At 39.6% G+C, this 23,115-nt stretch overlaps 1 protein-coding gene across 4 annotated transcripts in view; it reads left to right on the top strand.

Annotated features, from left to right (window-relative positions):
• Positions 1 to 8,404: 8,404 nt before the first annotated feature.
• Positions 8,405 to 23,115, top strand: part of Slc25a14 (solute carrier family 25 member 14) — a 40,966-nt gene continuing 26,255 nt past the window's right edge. Inside the window, exons 1-6 of one of the 4 annotated variants that reach the window (XM_006996637.3) lie at positions 8,413 to 8,488; positions 8,619 to 8,856; positions 14,372 to 14,465; positions 16,073 to 16,220; positions 18,925 to 19,019; positions 21,677 to 21,762. In XM_006996637.3, coding sequence (XP_006996699.1) covers positions 8,791 to 8,856; positions 14,372 to 14,465; positions 16,073 to 16,220; positions 18,925 to 19,019; positions 21,677 to 21,762 — 489 coding nt within the window. In that variant the 5' untranslated portion in view covers positions 8,413 to 8,488; positions 8,619 to 8,790. Of the gene's footprint in view, positions 8,489 to 8,618; positions 8,866 to 10,046; positions 10,092 to 14,371; positions 14,466 to 16,072; positions 16,221 to 18,924; positions 19,020 to 21,676; positions 21,763 to 23,115 lie in introns of all 4 variants that reach the window. The other 3 variants (XM_006996636.4, XM_042269072.2, XM_015989958.3) reach the window with 3 other exon arrangements.

Below are 23,115 nucleotides of genomic sequence, written 5' to 3'. Positions count from 1 at the left end.
CCATTATAGATGGCTGTGAGCCACCATGTGGTTGTTGGGAATTGAACACAGGACCTCTGGAAGAAAAGCCCTTAACTGCTGAGCCATTTCTCCAGCCCCTAAAAATGTAATGCTTGAATGCTCCCTAGATCCCGTTTTTTTAATTTCTTGAGTATGTTTGAACAAGATGAAAGACTTCATATACTTTGGCAAGGGGAGGGAGTGCCAAGAATTGAACCCAGATCCTTGCTTAAGTTTGATGAAATGTTCTCATTCTGGCAAGGGGAACAGGTAGAATAACTGCAGATTTTCACCTCTCCCTCCACCCTTCCAAGTCCAAACACCCAGTCTCATCCACAGCTCTGTAGCAGAACACCTGATGAAGCCTTCTTCCCCTTGTCCTCCATGTCAGAATAAGGAAAGATCTCCCATGCTCATGGATCAGTAGGATTAGTATAGTAAAAATGGCCATCCTATCAAAAGCAATCTAAAAATTCAATACAATCCTCAATCCCCACCAAAATTCCAACACAGTTCTTTCCAGCTCTTGAAAGGGCAGTTTTCAGCTTCATGTGGAAACACACATAGCCACACATACACACACACACACACACACCAAAAAAAAAAAAAACAACAAAAAACCAAAAAAAAAAAAAAAAAACCCAAACCCGGGATAGCTAAAGAAATCCTGAATAATAAAATTGCTGGGGGGTGGGGGGCGTGGGTATCACCATCCCTTATTTCAAGTCATAACTCAAAGCTATAGTAATAAAATCAGAATGGTAGTCTCATAAAACCAGAAATATTGATCAATGAAATTTAATTGAAGACCCAGCCAAAAATCCACAGCACCCATGGACACCTGAATTTTTATAAATCCAGAAATACACACTGAAAAACAGACAGCATCTTCAACAAATGGTGCTGGTCAAACTGGACGGCTGCATGTAGAAGAATGCAAACAGAACCATATTTATCATCCTGTACAAAACTCAAGTCCAAATGGATCAAAGACCTCAACATAAAACCAGTTACACTGAACCTGATAGAAGAGAAAGTAGAGAACAGCCTTAAATCATTGGCACAGAAAAAGACTTTCCAAAGAGAACACTGTTAGCACAGGCACTAAGATCAACAATTAGTTAATGGGACCTCATAAACTCTAAAGCTTCTGCACAGCAAAGGACATCATCTTTCTGACAAAGGGGCAGCCTACAGAATGGGGGAAGAGTTTTACCAACTACAAACTTGACAGAGGGCTAATATCCAAAATACACAAAGAAACCAAAAGGCTAGATATCAAGAAAATAAATAACCCAATTAAAAATGGGGTTCAGATATAAACAGAGAATTCTCAATAGAGGATTTTCAAATGGCTGAGAAACTTTAAAGAAATGTTCAACATCCTTAGTCACCAGGGAAATGCAAATCAAATCTACTTAGACATTTCATCTTATACCTGTCAGAATGGCTAAGATCAATAAAAACAAGTGACAGCTCATGCTGGTAAGGATGTGGAGCAAGGGGAACACACTTTCATTGCTGATGGGAGTGCAGACTTGTACAACCACTATGGAAACCAGTGTGGCTGGAACCCATCCAGCTATATCACTTTTGGGCATATACCCAAAGTATGCCTCATCCTACCACAGAGACACTTGCTCAAACATGTTCATTGCTGCTCTATTCATAATACTCAGAATTTGGAGACAATCTGGATGTCCCTCAACAGAAGAATGGATAAAGAAAATGTGTTACATTAGTCAGACTTTTAAAAGAAATGAAATAATGAAATTCTCAGGTAAATGGGGTCAAATAGAAAAAATCGAGTGAGGTACTCATACTCAGAGAGATAAATATGGTATGTACTCACTTATGTTCAGCTATAAGTTGTTAAATCAATGATAACCAAGCTCTGTAGAACCACAGAGGTTAGGTATGGACTTAGAGTAAGGGTTTACAGGGAACAGATAGATCTTCCTAGGAAAGGGAAATAGAATAGATGGTTATAGATGGATGGAGGGCCTGGAATGGGAGGATCAAGTTGGGAGGGGGAGAGGAGGGAAGATGAGGGAAAGAATATGGGAAGAGAAAGCTAAAATGAAGGGTCATTTGAGGGGTAATATGGAAACCTAATACAGTAGAAGCTTCCTAAAATATATACATATATGAAGGCAATTTAAATGAAATCACCAAATAATGGACGAGACAGAGTCACAATTGGGTATCTCTTGTCATCAAATGAAGTTTCCAGTACTGGGATTGGGTTACATCTAATTGAGTTGTTGGCCAAAGGGGTCCCATGGGAATCCCCAACACCCCAGGCTGTTCTCTAAAAACTAATGGCAAGGTCCTATTGTAGACAACACAGGCACAAATCACTGAACACGGAGGAGAAGATAAGCTGGTGCCTGCATAGAACCTTCACTCTATGTGCTAGTGTTTCATCCACGAGGGTACTCTGCAAGCTCTCAAAAGAAAAACACCAACACCAACCCAGCCACAAGCCCTTTGTCTACAAAGGTGTCCTGCCTGTAAGATATGCTAGGGCAATGGCGGCACAGAGCTTGTGGAAGCAACCAACCAGTACCTGATTTGACTTAAGGCCCATGGGATGGAATCCATGCCTGACACTGCTCGAAGCAGAGGTGGACAAACACAGAGCCCCACAGCCAGACATTATTCAGAGAGTAAGAGACCTTAGAACACCTAGCCCTAAATGGGATGTCTCCGTCAAATCCCTTCCCTTGTGGCTCAGGGAACCCCGTGAAAGACAAAGCAGAAAGAGTGTAAGGGTCAGAGAGGATGGAGGACACCAAGAAAACAAGGCCCTCTGAATCAACATGAGCAAGGCTCATATGAACTCACAGAGACTGAGGCAGCATATCAGGGCCTGTACGGGTTTGTACCAGGTCCTATGTTATATATCATGGCTTCCAGTTCAGTGTTTTTATGGATTCTTGAGTGTGCAAAAGAGTGGGTCTCTGTTTCTTATGCCTTCTCTAGAGCTCTTTCCTTCTGTTTATTTTGTCCAATTCCTATATGTTAGTTTTTGTTTTATCTCCTTATACTATACTATACTATACTATACTATACTATTATATCCACTTAGAAGTCTGTTTGTTTTCCAATGAGAGACAGAAAGGGGGCAGATCTAGGTGGTGGGGGAGGGTGGGAGGAACTGGGAGGAGTAGAGGGAGGGAAACATAATCAGGATATATTATGTGAGAAAATAATATAAGGAGAAGGGAGAGAGAGAGAGAGAGAGAGAGGGAGAGGGAGAGAGAGAGAGAGAGAGAGAGAGAGAGAGAGAGAGAGAGAGAGAGAGAGAGAGAGAGAGAGAGATTGGAGATGTGGGAGCTGAATACAATATAATGTCCTGAACTCTTGTACAATATTAAAAGGACCAGCTTTAATGATATACTTTCCAGGGACTCAGAAGAGAAAACTACGAACGGTGAGAATTATTTTCGGGAAATGAATCTAAGTACACTAAGCTCTTTGTCCGTCTACTTTGTTCCTCTGGGATAAAACCCCATCTACACAGCTTCAGTTCTGTTCTCGTGCCTAGCTCCTCTCTTGCCTGATTTCTCTCTACCTTTATCTACTGTTCCCTCTAAGTTCTATCTTAATTCCCTTGTGTCTTAATCCTGCCTCATCTAGGTCCTTCTCATCTCGTTCTTACCCAGCTAGTACTTCCTGTCTGGCTCTTTCTCATCTTCCATCCTGACCTCTAGTTCTCTAGTCAAAAATCCTTTCCAGCCAAAATCCTCAATATCCTCTCTTGGTTCTCTTTATTCCTCTAGGCTCTATCTTTTTTTTCTCTGAAAATAAAACTGCCTTTCTAACCCTTTGATCCTTATCTGTCCAAGCTATCTGCCGATTTTTCTGCAGGGTAGGGGAAAGTGTGCTTGGTTGCTAGGCAACCTGTTACAGCTAGATGCCTCTGGCAATAGTTAAAGGGAGATCTGGAACTAAAGGCAAGATTTGGGAAAGGAGAAAATTAAGCTTAATTGCCACATCTGCCAGGCCTTCTCAAACAGGTAGTTTGGACGCTAGGGTCTGTTCTGAGAGAGTACAGAGGTATCTCTGATAAGATACTTTCCTGGGTCTGGGGATGGATCTGGCTGGATGCTGCCAATGATGATAATTACAGGGAGGCTTGCACTGGGGTTCTGGCCGTGCATAGCTGTCAGCCCACAAGATTATCTAAATATTCCTAGAAGTGGTTAGGTAAGGAGTTAGAGGTCTATAAAGTTAGTAAGGCTGTAAGAAAGGAGGGTCTGAGCTAAATTGTGCGAAGCTATTACTTAAGGTCCACCTGACCTAGGCAGTATCTCCATGTGGAATTTACTTTAGTTCAAGAGACTTATTTATGTGGTGGTTTGGACTGTTATTCCTGTTAGTCCTTGAATGTGGCTAAGGGAGATATCTAATTCCAGCGCTAAAAGGAGAAGAAACGGATGGGCAATTAGGAAAGCTATGAAGGCACACATGATTTTCATAACAGAAGACAGCTGATATATAACAAGCTAATTAACACCAAAAGCTCCTTGGAATTTGGCTTCCTCTGAAGGAATTCTTTAATCCCTTCAGGTAGTGGCTTTGCCATAACCAGCTGAGTTCTTATACTATATTCCTGCGGCCCATAGCACTGAACTGGATACTAGAATGGTTCAAAGAAATTAATGTAAATGCTGGAGAGCTCAGAATGTCTATGGTTTAGTTAATAGTGTTATACCACATAAATACCTTGCTATTTGACTAACATGCCAAGTTACATAAATGTTAGCAATTAGCTTGGAGAAGCTAATAAGAGAACACTGTAGCATCTTTATAACTTCTATGTAAATTCAAATTATTCTAGATTTTTTTTTGTTTTTTTTTTGAGATAGGATTTCTCTGTGTAACAACCTTGGCTGTCCTTGAACTCGCTTTGTAGACCAGGCTGGCCTCGAACTCACAGAGATCCACCTGCCTCTGCCTCCTGAGTGGGCCACCACACCCTCCTCCATATTTTTCTAAAATAAAACATTTTGCCACAATAAAAGAAAAAAGATAAAAATGTTTAATTTTTATGAAAAGTTCTATTTTTTCTACAAAACAATAATTACAACCATATATGATAAGGAGCCAAAATTAGCCCCTACCTCATAGTGTTCTTTAAATATGATATAGTTCTGGGCTCATAAAGAATACTCAATAAAAGATTGATAAATGTTTTTGTAATAATTTAGAACCACTTAAGGGTAGTATATGCCTCTTGGGTGTGAATTGGATGTGTGCAAGATAAGGTGTAAACAGACTTCTTAAGTTTTCATATTCAAACTAATCACATAGGCATCATGAAAAATGCTGATTCTGATTTAAATAGGACTTGGCTGGAGTCTGACTATCAGAATTTCTTATAAGCTCCAAGTGTTCCTGATATTGTCACTTGGTCTCAGGAAAGTAGCAGGGAGCTAGATGCTTTGTTGAGGGCTTTCTGGAGAAGGTACATGATAATGCATAAGATAGAGCAAGGAGTCAGATCTCTGCTGTCTTGCATGGTGGCCAAATACCACATGTGGTTACTGAGCAGTTGAAAAGTGCCCAGGCTGAATCTGAGGTGTAATGCAAGTATAAAATACATAGTGATTTAGCAGAAAATAAACTAAATTCTCTCATTAATATTTTCTATTGACTGCAATCTGAAATGGAAATATTTTGAATATATTGGGTTAGGGTGGAGCTCAGTAGAACACTTGCCTAGCATGCGTGCATGAGGTCTTAGGTTTGAGCCTCTAAGCATAGGAAAAAAGTGAAAAAGGAAGATTTAGAAACACCCGAGAATCTAAGGAGATTGGCTGGAATCTCAAAGTTGAAACAATCTTAAAGAATTTCTTTCTTTCTTTTTTTGTGGTAGTCTGGAAAGAAACTCAAAGCTGATAGGAAGGGTAAATGGAGAGGGAGGGAGAGAATGGCTCTTAGAAGCAGCAAGAAATGTTTTAGCAGGGTCTAAACAAGTGTCTATAAAAAAACTTCTAAGTTACATTAGAATTAGATTCCATGATTCTGATCTCTTGAATAGCTTATATAATTAGGTAGATCAGAACTTAAACATAACCCAAGACAGAATATGTGTGGTGAAAAACTGATCTTTATGGGAGAGACTAGCTAATAGAAGGCAATTTATAAGGGAAATGCCCAACTTTGGTAAGGATTAGATCTTTGTGTATTAAAGATCTTTGTGTATGTATTTAACATTAAGGAATGCTAAAACTGAAAGAATGTAACCAAACTGCAAATGTGTTAGTGTGGTGTGTGTTGATAATGTTTCTACAATTGCTATTTTTTTTTTGCTCACGTGTAGAATTTTAAATACGAATCATTTGAAAACAAAGGACCTTTTAAAAATTTATCTAGTAGATAACTAAATTAACTGTTGGTAGTAGGGACTGAGTGGGAAAATATAGTCTTGTACAAAAGCTAAGACAGTGATTTGCTCGAGGGACAGGCAAAATCTACAAGTTTCAGTGAGCTGGATGTGAAACACAAACCCAGGCCATAGCTCCACATATACTTCGTGTCATTAAGCGAGTCCAAACCTCCCAAGTTATAGTCTACCCATTTGCCTGAAAGGGTGTTGCTCTGCTGGTGTTTAAAATGAAAGAGAATTCACATTTTAAAATAAAAAAATATTTACTTTACGGGTATTTTGTCTGCATGTATTTCTGCACAGCACTTGAGTGCCTGTGGTCAGTGGAGGTCATTGAATCCCTTGGGACCGGAGTTATAGACGTTTATTGAGCTTTGGGAACCGAGTATTGGGAATTGAACCCCGTCCTCTAGAAAAGCAGCTAAGCTAGTGCTTGTAACTGCTGAGCCATCTCTTCAGTCTCATAGAATTCACATTTTGGAATGCATGCAAGTGTTTCTTATCTCCAGAGTAATGACGTAATGACGTTTCTGACATTAACAAAGACAGTTTTTAGAGTTGCGAGCTTGGGCACTGAAGTCAGTCTCAAGTTGAAATCTGAATTCTGCCAGTTATGATGTAACTCTGCTACACTTTCATGACCTAATTTTTCCTAGTCCTTAGGAGGAGAAAATAACTGTATCAACCTTGTAAAGCAGCTGCAAGAAAAAAACAAACACCCCCCCCCAAAAAAAACTCTTAGCATCACAGTTGGCACATGGTTAAGTACTCCATAATGTCATCTATTATCATGTGTACTGCCTGAAGAAAATGTTTAAGTGAAAAAAAAAAAGTAGTTGTGAATGAGATGAGGAAGATTCTTTTGGAATAAATGAATTTAAATCATTAATTTATTCAACAAATAATTTCAGGACCATGTGCCTTGAACTCACTTATACTTATGTAAATAATAAACACTTATTAACACTTGTTGATTGTAGAAACTGTGATACATGGAAAAAAACTAGCTAATGGATTCACCCAGAAGTTTGTTGTTTTCTTTTCCAGTGGCCCTAGGAACTGGGGTCTGAAGCTGTTGTTTAAGCTTTTCTGGACAATTGTGAGGTGCGGATTAACTCCCATTATTCTCTTCAGATTAGTTCGCTTTAACTTTTCATGGTCCTCTTTCTGTTCCCAACTTGTCCCGAAATTTCTATCTCTCGGCTTCGAGAAGAGGGCATGTAGCTTCAGCTACTGCGATCTGACATTCAGTAGATGAGGCTTATTTGCTTCCCTCATCCTGATTTTCCTTTCTGAGCCCGGGTTCAGTGTCTAAATTCTGCTCACCTCCTAGTTCTCATTTTTTTTTTAAATTTTAAATTCTCCCACTCTTAAAAAATGTATTTATTTATTCTTCTCTCATATATTACATCCTCAACCGCAGTTTTCCCCTCCCTTCCCTGCTCCTAGTCCCCCTCCCCCACCTCCCCTGTTCCCCAAGACTCATTGTTCCTGCTTCCCTTCAGAGAAGAGCAGGCCTCCCGGGGATATCCACCAAACATGGCATAACAAGTCACAGTAAGACTAGGCACAAACCCTCATGTCAAGGCTGGGCGAGCCAACCCAGTAGGGGGAAAAAGGTCCCAAAAGCAGGCAAAAGAAATTCTCCCACTTCATCTGAAATCTCTGGATCGACCTCCCTCTACGCGATGCCCCTCCTGCCGGCTCGCATTTTTTAAGGCTACGCGGACCATCTGGTAGGCTCCAGGTGGGTGGGTGCCAAGGCATCGCCTCTGCCATCTCTAGTGAGCACATTCGCTGCAGAAGCGGCCGCATTCTCACGCTTTAGCGCCCTCTCCGGAAAGGCAGGTGGCTGGCTCCCGACCTTTTGCACAGCCTTCAGGACTCTGGCCTTTTGACCTTAATGGTTTCCTTTCATTCGCGCCTTCCTTTTCAGGCTAGGAGGGGGCGGAGTTAGGATGGCTTGCGCCACTGTTGCCGAGGCGACGCCTTGGTTACTTCCGTTCCTTTCAATGCTTCCGGGTTGGCGCTGCGGTGGTGTTTCCTACTGTGGGAGCCTCCGCTTCCCAGTCGTCTGTTGAGCTTGAGCAGGTGAGGGGGAGCTCCTGGACTTCCAGGTTGGGGAGCGGGGTTGGGTTGAAGCAGGCCGCGCAGGGCCAGGCTGGCCTGGTTCCCGGCCTGGGAGGGGCTTAACGGTCCTTTGATCTCTCTCTCCCCTCAGCTGAGTCCCTTCCCTGTCTTTCACTCTTCTGGCATCGGTGGCTTTACTTCTTCGATTGAACCCTGCTTCCTCGATCCCCCCGGGAGGCCGCCTCCTTCAGGCGCCTCCCTTCTCTCTGCGAGCTCGCTCTGACAGCTGAGGAACTGGCAAGATCCTGCTACCCAGAGGGTGAATGGGTATCTTTCCCGGAATAATCCTAATTTTTCTAAGGGTGAAGTTTGCAACGGCGGCTGTGATTGTAAGCGGAGTAAGCAAACATCTCCATTGTATCAGTGTGAGGGATGCTGTTGAGAGATGCGCCCCATCACTTTCTATCCCTCTGTCACTCCTGAGGTTGAGGCATTGAAGGCATCTATTAAAATGCAGTTCAGTTACTTGATTGGGATCACAGCTATTATTAACATGAATTTTGTTTCTCAGACAAGGTAACAGCAGGGACATTTATAGTTTTCTACCAGTGCTTCCTTGCCCAACCCCTAGAGATGCTTAGAGTAGCCATTAGCTCTTTCCTCCTCTTCATTTATATCGTGAAGTGTCTTTTGTCTCCATTTCAACAGATTAACCCCATTGCTAATGAGCATTCTTTTTTTTTGCCTACTTTAAACCCTTCTAAGCTATTTCCCTACCTCTTCTGTTTGCAACCCACTGCGCTTGTAGTCCCTAGTAGCTAATTAAAACAGGGTATTACTTTAATTCACTTCCCTATAAATAGAACTAGTCTTCCTCCAACATCTTGTTTTCAAGCCTTTCAGTAGAACCTACTCCTTTCACTTGTTCAACCTAAAAGCATAGTGTGTATTCTGCTTGGGTCCTTCATTTCTGTCTCAGTACAAACTATATTGATGCCTACCTCCATATGATTGTGTATGTTTGCACATCTGTCTTTATGCATCCTATTCACCCATCCCAGATATCTTCCTTACCTGCTCCTACCCAGATTCCTTCTGCTCACTATTGAGACCCAATTTGAATTCTCTCACTTCCAATAGCTTTTCCAAAGTATTCAAACCCATGCCTATTGTTTTCTTGCTCTTATAGATTGGTATACAGTTTAACACTTATTTTTTTTCTAACAAAATAATTAATTTCTTCTACCAGATGATTGTCCAGGGAAGATAGGTGGACTGACAAATATTGTCTATGTTAGAATATATTTCTGTGAATTTTTTTGAAACAGGGTCTCACTATGTAGAACAGGCTGACCTCAGATGAACAGAGATCCATCTGCTTCTGCCTCTCAGGTGCTGGATTCAAAAACATCCATCGCTACACCAGGCTGTGATTTTTACAAGCTTGACCAATTATATTCATAGCACATTGCAGGTTGAGTATTTAGTATGCCTTTAACACACAGCTTTAGGCTCCCTATTGCTATCTTCCGAACATGAGAATGTTCTGAACGTGTCTAATACCTACTCTTTCTTAAAGGAGAAACCAAGAAGGTCACCCAGAATTTCCTGACCAGACTTTGAAGTAAGTGTAGGGGCTATATAATATGGATTCTAGGATATTTTTATTGTTATTTGTTAGGTTATCAAGATTTCCACAATCGGATTCTAGGAATAGATGCACAAATTCTGAAGACAAATTTCATTGACTTCTTTATATAATAAAAATATTTAGGGCACTGTATTTATATTGTTACTTAGATATGTTTTCTGTCCTTTCACCCAAAACTTAGGTTAGCCTCCATAAGTCAAAGTAACTTTATGAGGAGTTGGGATACTTTATGAAGCAATTCTCTGCAACAAAAGCAAGAGACAAGGGTTTGTAGGTAGAGAATCTGGGGATCAGGAGGGTGTTGTATAAGGTGTATAGTATTGGCCAGGTCCAGCAAATTGCTTTTGTGGCTTCTTCTGTAATTGTTTATATACAGGTTGCATAATAAGACACTCAACTATTTGATATGTTTGTCCTCATTTTATACTAGTTTCTATGAGGTTTATAAAAAGTTTTTTTTTAAAAGATTGATTTATTTATTATATATACAATGTTCTGCCTGCATGTATGCCTGCAGGCCAGAAGAGGGCACCGTATCTTATTGTAGATGGTTGTGAGCCAACATGTGGTTGCTGGGAATTGAACTTAGGATCTCTTGTAGAGCAGCCAGTGCTCTTAACCTCTGAGCCATGTCTCCAGCCCCTATAAAAAAGTTTTTTTGAAATATGGTGTCATCTTTTAGGGAATCTTACCTATTTAAGAGGATAACTAGAGAATAAACCTCACCCTCGTCATCATTTTATGCCTGAATTTAAGATGTTGACTAAACAGATTTCTCAAAAAAAAAATCACATAGCTGTAGAGTAATAGGTGGGGCATAACTTGCATCCATGTATCCAGCTTTATGTAAAAGACTTCGGTATTCACTGAAACTTTAATGCTTCAGTTGTATGATATGCCTCTCTGAAAAGAAACAGAGGTCTTCAGGTATAGTAACTGAAGTAAAACATATAGAATGAAGAAAATGATCAGGACTATTTAGCCCGAGAAAGAGAACAATGTAGGAACAGGAAAGCTGACTTTAAATATTTGAAGGGCTCCTTTGTGGGGACATAAATTTGTTCAGTGTGCCTCCAAGTTGTTGTAAGGAAGGGCTGTATAAAGTCTAATAAAAGGAGATACAGAATTTCTTTCATAACTTTGATTTTTAACATTGGAGTGAAAGATTTTACTATCAGATGTGACCTGGGAGGTGGTAAAGGGACAGTGTTGGTATTGGTCAGTCTTCTACAGGCTTGTGTAATTTTATGGATTAATGGAATTTAGATGAAAACATGGTGGAGGGGATACAGATAAAGATCACTATGCTTATTTTGCCAAATAAGGACACTAAATATTATCAACTACCTAATACCATTATCATTTTATATAAGAAAGACGATATATCAGTGCTCCAGGGATAAATAATAGGATTTAGTAGTCATTTAGATGATGACATATGTGTAGCTGAAAAAAAGAAAAACTTCTTTAGGAACTCCTGGGCTACCTGACCTAAGATCCAGAGACTGATCTTTCTGTTTCCTAGTATGACTCTGTTCCCAACACTTAGTGATTTGTTATTGTTCCTGAACTTTTAGCATTTTCCTCATTTAAAGATTGGGTAGAAGGCTAGAGAGATGGTTCAGTTGTTAAGAGCAGTAGCTGCTCTGCCAGAGGACTCAGGTTCAAGTCCCAACACTCACATGGCAGCTCACAACCACCTGTGACCAGTTCCAGGGGATCAAACACCCTCTTCTGGCCTTCATGGTCATTAGGCATGCATGTGGTACAGAGACATACATGTAAGCAAACACTCATCCACACCAAAAAATGATAAAACACTCAATATTTTCTAAAACATTGAGTAGTATGTCCTAAAGATGTGGAAGAATTTTTTTCTGTACTGAGAAAGGATGCATGAAGTTGTAAAGGGAAAGTCTGGGGGAGAAGCCCAGCAGACATTTGAAATATCAAAGGCTATTTAGGGAAATCTCTAAATTTGACACCAGAGAGTGATTTTTCTCCTCTTTTGTGTGTGCTTTTTTGGAGACAGGGTCTTACATAGCTCAGGCTATCTCAAACTCCCTATGTAGGAAAGGGTGACTTTGAACTACTGATCTTCCTGACTCCTCTTTCCAAGTGCTGGAATTACAGGCATTTGCCACTACGTCTGACTTAGAAATTCATTTTTTTTTTTTTTTTTTTTTTTTTTTTTTTTTTTTTGGTTTTTCGAGACAGGGTTTCTCTGTGTAGCTTTGCGCCTTTCCTGGAGCTCACTTGGTAGCCCAGGCTGGCCTTGAACTCACAGAGATTCGCCTGCCTCTGCCTCCCGAGTGCTGGGATTAAAGGCGTGCGCCACCACCGCCCGGCAGAAATTCATTTTTTCTTGTCAGTTTAGGAGGAATGCCCTAGTTCTCCTTTTCCTATCAATTTGCTCTTTAGAGTTTTAATGAACTTTCCTCCTATAGGGCTATTGCTCACATGTGCAATATATACTATGTTTGAAAGGAAGCTTCCACAATTGTTTCTGTAGCATGTAACTTAGATATCTATGTATGTGCTTGTTAGCCTCTCTGGAAAATTGCTCTTTGCTTCGTTTCAGAGAATTACTTTTGTAAAAAATAAATCAAAACCCTGTTGCCTCGAAGAACAGAAAGTGGCTCAATGGTGCTTAGCCAACCTTGGCAAGGGGAAGTGGACAGCACTGCTATCTATTAAAATGTAACTCAGCAGTGCAGTAATAACTAGCTAACCTATTGAGCCAAGTTTCAGGGATTTTTCTAGGTGGTTAATATGTATTACTTATACATAACACAACAAGCCTATGGCATGAGTTTGTATTATTATCGCTTTCAGAAAATGGAGGCAGAGCCACAACTAGTAAGTGAGAGAGAGTCAAAATGTGAATCTGGGGCCATTATTCAATGTTAGATGATCTGATTTCAGAGTTCCTTTTTGACTGTTAACCCTTTTCAAATCAGGAAGTATATAAACTTTGAAGCTCTGAAAAAGAAAGAAAGATTTCAAGGAAATCTGGAACAGGATTTAGCAGTGACGCCTACAGCAGTAGTTTTAAAGCATCATCAGTATTCTTTGAGACCTTGCAGATTCTCAGGGCAAGATTTAAACCACCAATCAGAAACTCTGGGGGAGAGGCTCAGCAGTTCATGTTTTAATAACCTTTTAGATGATTCTGGAACATGCTACAATTTGACAAATGTTTGCCTAGATGCTAGAGCTGTGGAAACACAAATCCAAGAGTGAAGGAGCTGAGAGCGGCAGAAAGCATAAAACTGAAGGTGTTTGTTTTTGTTTTTGTTTTTCGAGACAGGCTTTCTCTGTGTAGCCCTGGCTGTCCTGGAACTTTGTCCAACAGGCTGGCCTCAGACTCACAGAGATCCACCTGCCTTTGCCTCTGCCTCCCAAGTGTTGGGCTTAAAGGCGTGGGCCACCACTGCCCTGGCAAAACTGAAGATTTTGAAGATGCCAGATCTAAGACGGATCTGATGGGGAAGAAGTAAAATGGCTGGGGACAGAAGTACATTCCTAAAGAATGAGAACATAAAAAATATAGGACTTGCAGATGTTATTCAAGTTCAGGGGAAGGGAAAGGAGATCACTGGATGGCTGATGTTCAATGTCCGAAGTGTGATAGATCCACATTGCTGTCATTTCTCCAGGGCCAGAAGCGAGGTGAATTGCTCCTTAGCTCAGTGTGGGCCTCACTGAGTTAGCCGCTTTGGTGTGGAGCTAACTCAGTTCCTGGAACTGAGATGCTAAATTTTAGTGGAGAGCCGAGAGAACTGAGAACATTAGGGGGTGGTGTTGGGAGCTTGTCCTTTGTGCCTGAATCAAGCTAACTGAATACCATGAACTGCTTTTATAAGATGCCTCAGCCTATGTAACGTGAATTCCAGGTTCCTTGACTCGTGATTGTCTAGATGAATGTCACAGATGGGTGTGCTGGATGGGCTGAAGCTTCTTTGGGTGGGGAATAATGGAAAATTAAATTAGAAAGAATGAAAGGCACATGTTGATTTTTTGAGTGACTGTACACCTACCCTACAGAATGACATTAAAGAATGAACTCATCATCATCATCATCCAGCACATGAAACAGGACTTTCCATTTTGTCTCATTCCACTTGGTGGTTTTTATTTTTTCCTCTACATTTGTTTGATTTGCCAGTTTTGTTGATTCAAATTATATAATCAAGTGTTAACCAATACTCTCTTCATTCTTGTGCCCTTTTCTGATTCATGTTTATTTTTAGCATCAGAAAAGTTCCACTTTAAGCCATGAGATGTCTGGTCTGAACTGGAAACCTTTTGTGTATGGCGGCCTTGCCTCTATTGTTGCCGAGTTCGGTAAGAATCTGAAAAACAATGACAAGTATGAGTTTTATTCCACAGATTGTTAAATATGGTACCAATTATTTTCGGAGAAAACCAGAGAACAAATAAAAAGAGTGTTGTCATCTTTGTCTTAAAAATTATTGTGCCAGGCGGTGGTAGTGCACAGCTTTTATCCCAGCACTCGGAGGCAGAGGCAGGTGGATCTCTGAGTTCGAGGCCAGCCTGGTCTGCAAAGTGATTTCCAGAACAACCAGGGCTACTACACAGAGAAATCCTGTCTTGAAAAACCAAAACATTTTGTTGTTTTATAGCTATCAAGGAATATTCCTGAGAAGGTGCTAGTAATGATAAAGCAAATGGGATTAAGAAGTCAAATTTTGAACATTTTTGACAGCTTAGTGATTTGTTAATTTTTCCAAGCCAAATATACATAATCATAGAGGACTATATATGATAGTGGTTTCTGTGTATTCCTTGTACTAATGGTTATAATTTTCTTCTTATCAAGGCTTCTTTTTTGAAAATCTCACTTCCAGTTTAGAAGCAAACAAGATCAAACAAGAGTCATCTCTATTTTGGTTTAAATTTAGTAATATTTTTAGATTATGACTTTTCATTTTCCAGATTTTTCTTTTCCCTAAATGACTCCTAAGTATCTACAATCCAGCAGTGTTTGTTGACTTTCTTGCTATATACTCTGGTCTTATGCTATCCAGGTCACACAAGTTCAGAACTACATATATAAAGAGCTTGCTAGTTTTAGATCTTGAAATCTTTCTTAAAGCCCAGTTTGTTCATGCAACAACCACTTTTATGTGCTGAGATAAGAAAAGAGAGTTTTATTGAAGAATCCTGCTAGAGATGACAAGAAGGCTCAGCAGGTAAAAATGCATGCTGCCAAGTTTGAGGGACCTGAATTTGATCCCTGGGACCCATGTGGTTGTAGGACAGAACCAACGCCTGTAGATTGTCCTCTGATGTCCATGCATGAGCCATGGCAAATGTACCCCCACACATACATATGCATGCACACAAATAAATAAAGCATAATTGAAAAAAATAATGGCTTAAGTACTCTGTGGGTATTACTCCTGAACTATCCAAGGCACCATGGTGAGTAGAACCAAGTGAGACTTGGCCAGTTTCTCTCATAATATTAGGAAGTTGTAAACACACACATGCCGACACCCCCACCCCCACACTATTGGAACTGCATCTAAGAACATCTAAAGCAGCAATCCCATGCTTTCCTGTGCTTGTGATAATGTGGGGAGATTTTATGAGGGAGAGATAGGGAGACTTGCGGTGGGAGAGAATGGGAGGAAAAGACTAATGTCATTGGCATTGGTATGTTACAGACAAAGTGAAGGAAACATCTAAACTTCTTTGCATTTCTGACAGAAAGTATCAGGTATACTGTGTGGCAAGTTGTGCTTTTTGGAGAGGCTAGTGCATTTCACTTCACTTAGAGCCTTTGCCCTCTGGCAGTGGTGGTGGAGTAGATATCTGAGTGTTATGAAAAGGGCCCTGTCTTAGATTTCCAATATTGTCGTTGCCTTATATTTAGCCAAAACATACTTGTGTTCTTTGTAAATACTTAGGAGTGTGTTCCTTCATAGGCACTTTCCCTGTGGACCTTACTAAAACACGGCTGCAAGTCCAAGGCCAGAGCATTGATGTCCGTTTCAAAGAAATAAAATATAGAGGGATGTTTCATGCCTTGTTCCGAATTTATAAAGAAGAAGGGATCTTGGCTCTGTATTCAGGGTAAGTCTGGCTTCTTTCCTTCTGTCATGAACAACTGCATGATGGTTTACACCATTCACATTTCAACTTGTAATTCTGTATTGGTGGGATTTTGTATATTTCATCTGCTTGTAAGTCTTGAGCTTTGGATTTTGTGTTAATCTGGCTGTAGGTAAGAAATGTGAAGATGGATAATATCATTGCAGCATAAGCTTTTTTTTTTCTGGCTTCCTGACACTCATCGTTGGCTGTTGTAAAAGCAGCACCAATTAGCTGTATACGTTCTTGTGAGAATTTTCCTGATTTGGCAAACACTGGCTTCCTTTAAGACGTTCTTTGTGAAAGACATTATTTTGGCATATTAAATAGGAATGAAGAATAGGAGAAAGGGAGAATCTTTTTTCATCACCTCATAATCAGTTTATGATTTATTGTCCAGTTTGTAGTTCACCTGCTGCTGGTTTCCTAGTCCATCCTAAATCTAGGATACCAGAATTGCTGGGAGGATGGAAATCAATTTTACCAGTGACCTGGGTTGGGCCTATTTAAAATATAGTTTTCTTAGAGGAAAAAAAAAGCAAAAAACAAACAAAAAACCGATCTTCATCCAGAATGAAATGATTCATGGATCATCTCATTTACCTTGTTCTTTCATTAGCATAGATAACCTCGATATTCTTTTCCTGATACAAGTAATAGAGTCAGAAATATGCATATTTAGTCATCTGTTTTTTCTTCTTCAATCCTAACCATTTGAGCTGTTGCTTTATTTCTATTTATATCTCTTAAAGTATAGTTCTGCAATTTGGATGACTCTCAAAGGAGGCGTGAGTGAGAACATCTTCAGTTTATGAGCAGAATTTCAGTAGGGTTGAGAGCTTGGCGCCATTGCTTCCTTTTTGATCGGGTTAAAGATGTATCTGCAACTGTTAGGAAATCAACGTTGTTTTTTTTTTAACCTATAAGGGGTGGGCTAGTGTCTTAACTCTTGTAAATGGCTACATTCAATTTGTTCATCTTTTCTAAAGGAGTTTTGCATCTAAGTTCATGAGCGATATAGGTCTGTGGTTTTTGTTTGTACTTTTTTTATCTGTTTTTTTTGCTATCAAGGTAATGCTAGCCAAAATGATTTGGGAAACATTCTTGCTTCTGTTTTCTGGAGAAATTGTATAAGACTAATGTTAATTCTTCAACTGTTTTTTGGTAAACTTGTTTGGGCTGGGAATTTCTAATTTTTGAACTTTTATAAAACTATTAATTTAGTGGGGATGGAGAGATGGCTCAGTAGTTAAGATCACTAGCTGCTCTTCCATAGGACCTGGGTTCCATTTTCAGTACCCACATGGTGATTAACTACTGCCTGTAACTCCAGTTCTAGAAGATCTTATGCCCTCCTCTGGCCTCCATGGGCATTGCATGCACATGGTGCACAGATATATTTGTAGGTAAAATACCCATATACATAAAATAAAAGTAAACATAATCTGAAAAATTTAAAAACTATGGATTCAATTTTATTTTGTAAAAATTTAATACTCTTAGTTTGGGCCACTGTAACAAAATACCATATACTTGATGTCTTATAAAGAGCCAGGATGAATTTTTCCTACTTCTAGAGGTTAGGTGAGCACTTGACTATAAATGGTTCTCAGCTATGCTTTGGCTATATAGTCTCTGCCTTCCCCCTATTGTTTTCTAATACTGGTGACTGAGCCTAGGGTCGAACACATGCTGTGCAAGTGCGCTATCTCTGAACTGCCTAGTCCTCTTTTTGGCTTTTTATGTAACAGAGGGCCATATTAACCTGCTCAGGCTTGCCTTGTACTCACCCTAGTTCAAGCAAGCCTGGAACTCCTCATTCTCCTACCTTAGCCTGCAGGTAGCTGCTGGGATTACAGAACTGTACTGCCAGACCACCTCTATCCCGTGTACTTTTTTATTATTTATAAGATTTAACATTTTTTGAATTATAATTATATAATTTCCTCCTTCCCTTTCCCCCTCCACCCATTCCCCATATATCTCTTTTCCCTCTCTCATATCCATGGCATCTTATTCTTTCTTTCTTTCTTTCTTTTTTCTGGAGCTGAGGACTGAACCCAGGGCCTTGCACTTGCTAGGAAAGCACTCTACCACTGAGCTAAATCCCCAACCCAAAGATAGGTTCCTTTTTTTGGTTTCTTTGAGACAGGGTTTTTTTTTGTGTAGCTTTGGAGCCTGCCTGGAACTCACTTTGTAGACCAGGCTGGCCTCAAACTCACAGAGATCCACCTGGCTTTGCCTCACGAGTGCTGGGATCAAAGGTGTTTGCCACCACCACCCGGCATCTTTTTCTTTTTCTTTGTTGTTATCCCATGTATTTTATAGGATGTATTTGAAGTTTTACTCATATCTATACATTGAAAACATTTCTTTTGCAACTTTCTCTAATGCATATGTTGTTTTAGATGTGTATTGTTTGATTTCTAAGTGTTTGAGCATCCTCCTCAGATTCTGCTTTGCTTCCACTATGGTCAGAGAATATATTCTGTATAATTTCAGTTCTTTTAACATTGTTGATGTTTGTTTTATGACCTGGGATGTGAGCTTTCTTTGTCAGTTTTTCATGGGTGAGTGAAAAAAATGCATGCTGTATTGCTTGAAAAGATATAGATAAAAGAATTGTAAAATCTACAAGTGCATGTTAAATAAAATTAACTTCTCTTTCTCTCTCTCTCTTGGGCAGAATTGCCCCTGCTTTACTAAGACAGGCATCATATGGCACCATCAAAATTGGTATTTACCAAAGCTTGAAGCGGTTATTTGTAGAACGTTTGGAAGGTCAGTATGCTCATCTTCCGAGGTTATCCTCAAAGGATTGTTGAAATCATGCTTAATGTGAAATATTTATCTCATGATACCAGAGAGTGAAAGACAGTCACTGTGGGGATAAAGGGAGCATCTGTTGACTTGGGCTAAATCCCTCCAGAGGGGATATGTGGGTTAGAGGAACCTGCTCTTCAAATGTATGTTTTACGATCAACTAAAAAACTTGTAGTCTGGCAAGATGGCTTAATGGGTAAATTCGTGCACGTGTGACTACCTGAGTTTGATAGCTGTAACCTATGCAAAGGTGGAAGGAATGACCACATTCTGTAAAGTTGAACTCTGACCTCCATTCATATGCCATGATATATGTCCTCCCTGCAAAATAGCAATTCTTAAAAAAAAAAAAACAACCTTGTTGTCATTCTTGAAGAAGCCTAGAACAGCCATGTCCTGAAAATGAATATTGTCTTCATCAGTTAGAGGACCTGAAGGCATTTCCTAGAGCCCAATTTTGATAAGCTTTTGGTAGGTAGATAAATTTTAGTCTGTTGTAGTCTAGATGCTGATGTACCTATGGCCACTTTACCCACATGCAGAGCTGTTGTATATTTCTCCATTTGAGCCTGACACTTGCATGATGGATATATTTTATCATGGGCCTGGGGTTACTGGATGGATGGGAAAGCACTTTTTTATTCTAAATCAGCATTTTTTTCTGGAGCCTCATCAGTGGGAATCCTGAAGGATGCATTTTCGTCTTTCCTGGAAATATTTTCTTTTCGTAGATTGTTCATGTGGGTTTACTAACTTTCTATTTATAGGCTCTTCATGAGGAGAAGGAATGGTGAAGATTAGATTTTCTCTGTAGAACAATATGCTCTGTTATTCCTTTCTTTTTGTTTCTAGTTGAGGGAATTTAATTCTAAATCATTTCTTTTGGACCTGAGGGTGTAACTCAGTAGCAGAGTGCTGGTCTAGCATATATAAGTCTCTCCATCATCCAGTGCTAGGAATTATACTACTGCTTTTTCATATCTAACTATAGAAGCCTTCTGTACATAAATGGAGGCTAGGAGAGATATAAAGACATTTAATGTTAATATTTAGATGACTTTATTACTCATAAGATTATATTTTTTTTGCATCTGGTTATTAAGTCTTAAAGTTGACTATCCATAAAAAGACTTAAAAGTTGAATAAGGATGATACCAACCCGTGTGCCAAACTGGGCAGGGAAAAGCTCGCAGGGCCTCAACCTTACACAGGGAACTATAGGCAACTACAGAAAGCTGGGAGCACGAGAAGTGTCTTCTCCAGGGAAGAGTGCACCAACTGGTTGTGCACTGTCAAATTGTCAGCCCTGAAAACATACATACAAGTAACATAGAGACTGAACAGGTTATATTTAGGAATATATATGTATGTACAAATGTTTTTGTTTTTTGTTTTTGTTTTTGTTTTGAGACAGAGTTTCTGTAGCCAGAGTTTTCCTGTGTCCCACCCGGCCTGCAGTCAGGACAAATCTCTCCCACCCACAAGTCCCGCAGCCACTGGACCCAAGTAAACACACAGAGGCTTATATTATTTATGAACTGTATGGCCATTAGCTCAAGCTTATTACTGACTAGCTCTTTCACTTAGACTCAGCCCATTTCTGTTAATCTATATGTTGCCACGTTTTCTGTGGCTTTACCTGTGTGCCATAACACGCTGGATGGTTTGCTGGCATCTCCTGACTCAGTCTTTCTCTTCCCAGAATTCGCCTTCTCTACTTATCCTGCCTATACTTCCTGCCTGGCTACTGGCCAATCAGGATTTTATTTATCAACCAATCAGAGCAACACATATTTACAACATACAAAACATCCCACAGCAGGTTTCTCTGTGTAGTTTGGTGCCTTTCCTGGATCTCGCTCTGTAGACCAGGCTGGCCTCGAACTCACAGAGATCTGCCGGGCTCTGACTCCTGAGTGCTGGGATTAAAGGTGTGTACCACCACCACCCAGCGACATGTATGTACATATGTACATGTAGTAACAATTAGTGAAAAAAGACGCCATAAATTTGAAGAACAGGGAGAGGTACAGGGAAGGCTTTGGAGGGGGAAAAGTGAAGGGAGAAATGTTATAATTAAATTATAATCTCAGGCAGTGGTGGTGCACCCTTTTAATCCCAGCACTCGGGAGGCAGAGGGAAGCAGATCTCTGAGTTCAAGGCCAGCCTGGTCTACAGACTGAGCTCCAGAACAGCCAGGGCTATTACAAAGAGAAATCCTGTCTTGAAAAACTGAGAAACAAAACAAAACAAAACCGTAAATTATAATCTCAAAAAAATTTAAATCAGATGCATTATATGTTTGAAGTGGTTAATAAGGAAATACCATATTCTAATTTGTGTAGTAGGCAATTATGTAGAAGAAGATGATGTCTTCCTGATAATGTTTTTAAGGAAATAATGGCTTATATTTTATAATTTGTATATATTTTGTATAAATTTGGGATGGTCTACAAATATTTGAAAGTCTTTACTTTGATAAACCTTGAAGTTCCTTTTTATGTCATCACTTGAAAGGATTTTCTTCATACAGTGTCTCAGGGACTCTGAGACACCAGTACTTAATAAAATGAACCCTTTTTATTTATTTATTTATTTATTTTACATTTTTACAGATGAAACTCTCCTAATTAATATGATCTGTGGGGTAGTGTCAGGAGTGATTTCATCTACTATAGCCAATCCCACTGATGTTCTAAAGGTAAGAGAGATGTCTGCCATGTGAGTTGAAAGACCACAGCTTTAACTCAGATTCAAGTTCAGATTCTTACTTTCCCATTGTTAGTTCTAAATTCTTGGGTAAATCTCTTAACCATGTAATGTCTCATTCATTCTTGTTTTGAAATGAAGATAATGCAGTTCTTATAGCATAAAGTTGTTAAGAATTAGAGGTAATATATGTAAGCTTATATAACATTATGCTTCATAGTAGATGTTCAAAAATATTTTAAGGTGATATGCATTAATCCATTGGTTTTCAGCCTGGGCTTTGCAATCCACTATAGGTTCTTTTCAAAGCTGTGCCGGGAATTGATTTGTAGATTCCTTATTCTGGTTATATTCTTCAAGTGGTGTGAGAATGAATTTGTGTTTCTAATAACCCTTTTCCCATTTTACAAAACAAAGGCATATCCCTTATCTATTCCAAATCTTCAGATGGTGTATTGATCTGTAGCGTAAACTAAGACATCAAACTAGGATAGATCGAGGTAGAGTTTTTTAGAGAAGTTTCTTTTCATATCTGCTTTACCTTAAATTTATACTGTTTCTGTCTTTCCTTATCTTGTCTACATTTTTATTAAAGATGAGCTTTGACTTTCAATGTGATATATCTTGGATTGTGCTGATTTATTAGAATGTGACTGGACTTCTTTAGTGTTTTATCAGTCACAGAATGAAACACTTATTTTAATGCCAGCCTTCGGCTTTATCTGACAAATGGTAAAAATTTCCTTCTTAATTAAGAAAGCACTAAATGTATGATTAAACTATGTGAGGGAATCACAAATTGGGATTTTTGTTTGTTTTTCTGAGACAGAATCTTATGTAGCCCATTCTAGCTTTGAACTCACTAAGTAGCAAAGAATGACCTTGAATTCCTGGTCCTCCTGTCTTATTGGGAATACAGGTATTTACAACCATGAATCTCAAGTTTAAAAAATATTATTTTATGTGTGTGGGTGTTTTGCCTTCATGTGTGTCTGTGTACCACGTGCATGCAGTGTTCATGGAAGCTGGGAGAGGACATCTGAGTTCCTGGAACTGGAGTTACAGACAGTTGTGAGCTACCATGTGGGTGCTGGAATTGGGTCTAGGTCTGCTGGAAGACCAGCAAGTACTCGTAACTGCTGAGCCATGTCTCCAGGCCTGAGTTATGGGAAAAAATGTCAAATTCATTGCTTATAATAAGAGAAAGTACAAATTAGGATCCAGGATAATGCAGACCAAGTGGTAGGAGAGTCAGTCACCTTACAGCAATAACAGCAGAGTCTATAATGCATAAGAGGATACTCAGCCCAATCTGTAGGGGTTTCTTCCGGGGCTTTGCCCCAGT

This window comes from Peromyscus maniculatus, chromosome X (genome assembly GCF_049852395.1).
Source record: "Peromyscus maniculatus bairdii isolate BWxNUB_F1_BW_parent chromosome X, HU_Pman_BW_mat_3.1, whole genome shotgun sequence".
Taxonomy (NCBI): domain Eukaryota; kingdom Metazoa; phylum Chordata; class Mammalia; order Rodentia; family Cricetidae; genus Peromyscus; species Peromyscus maniculatus.
The sequence above is the reverse complement of the archived record's forward strand: the minus strand, read 5'-3'. Positions and strand labels throughout refer to the sequence as shown.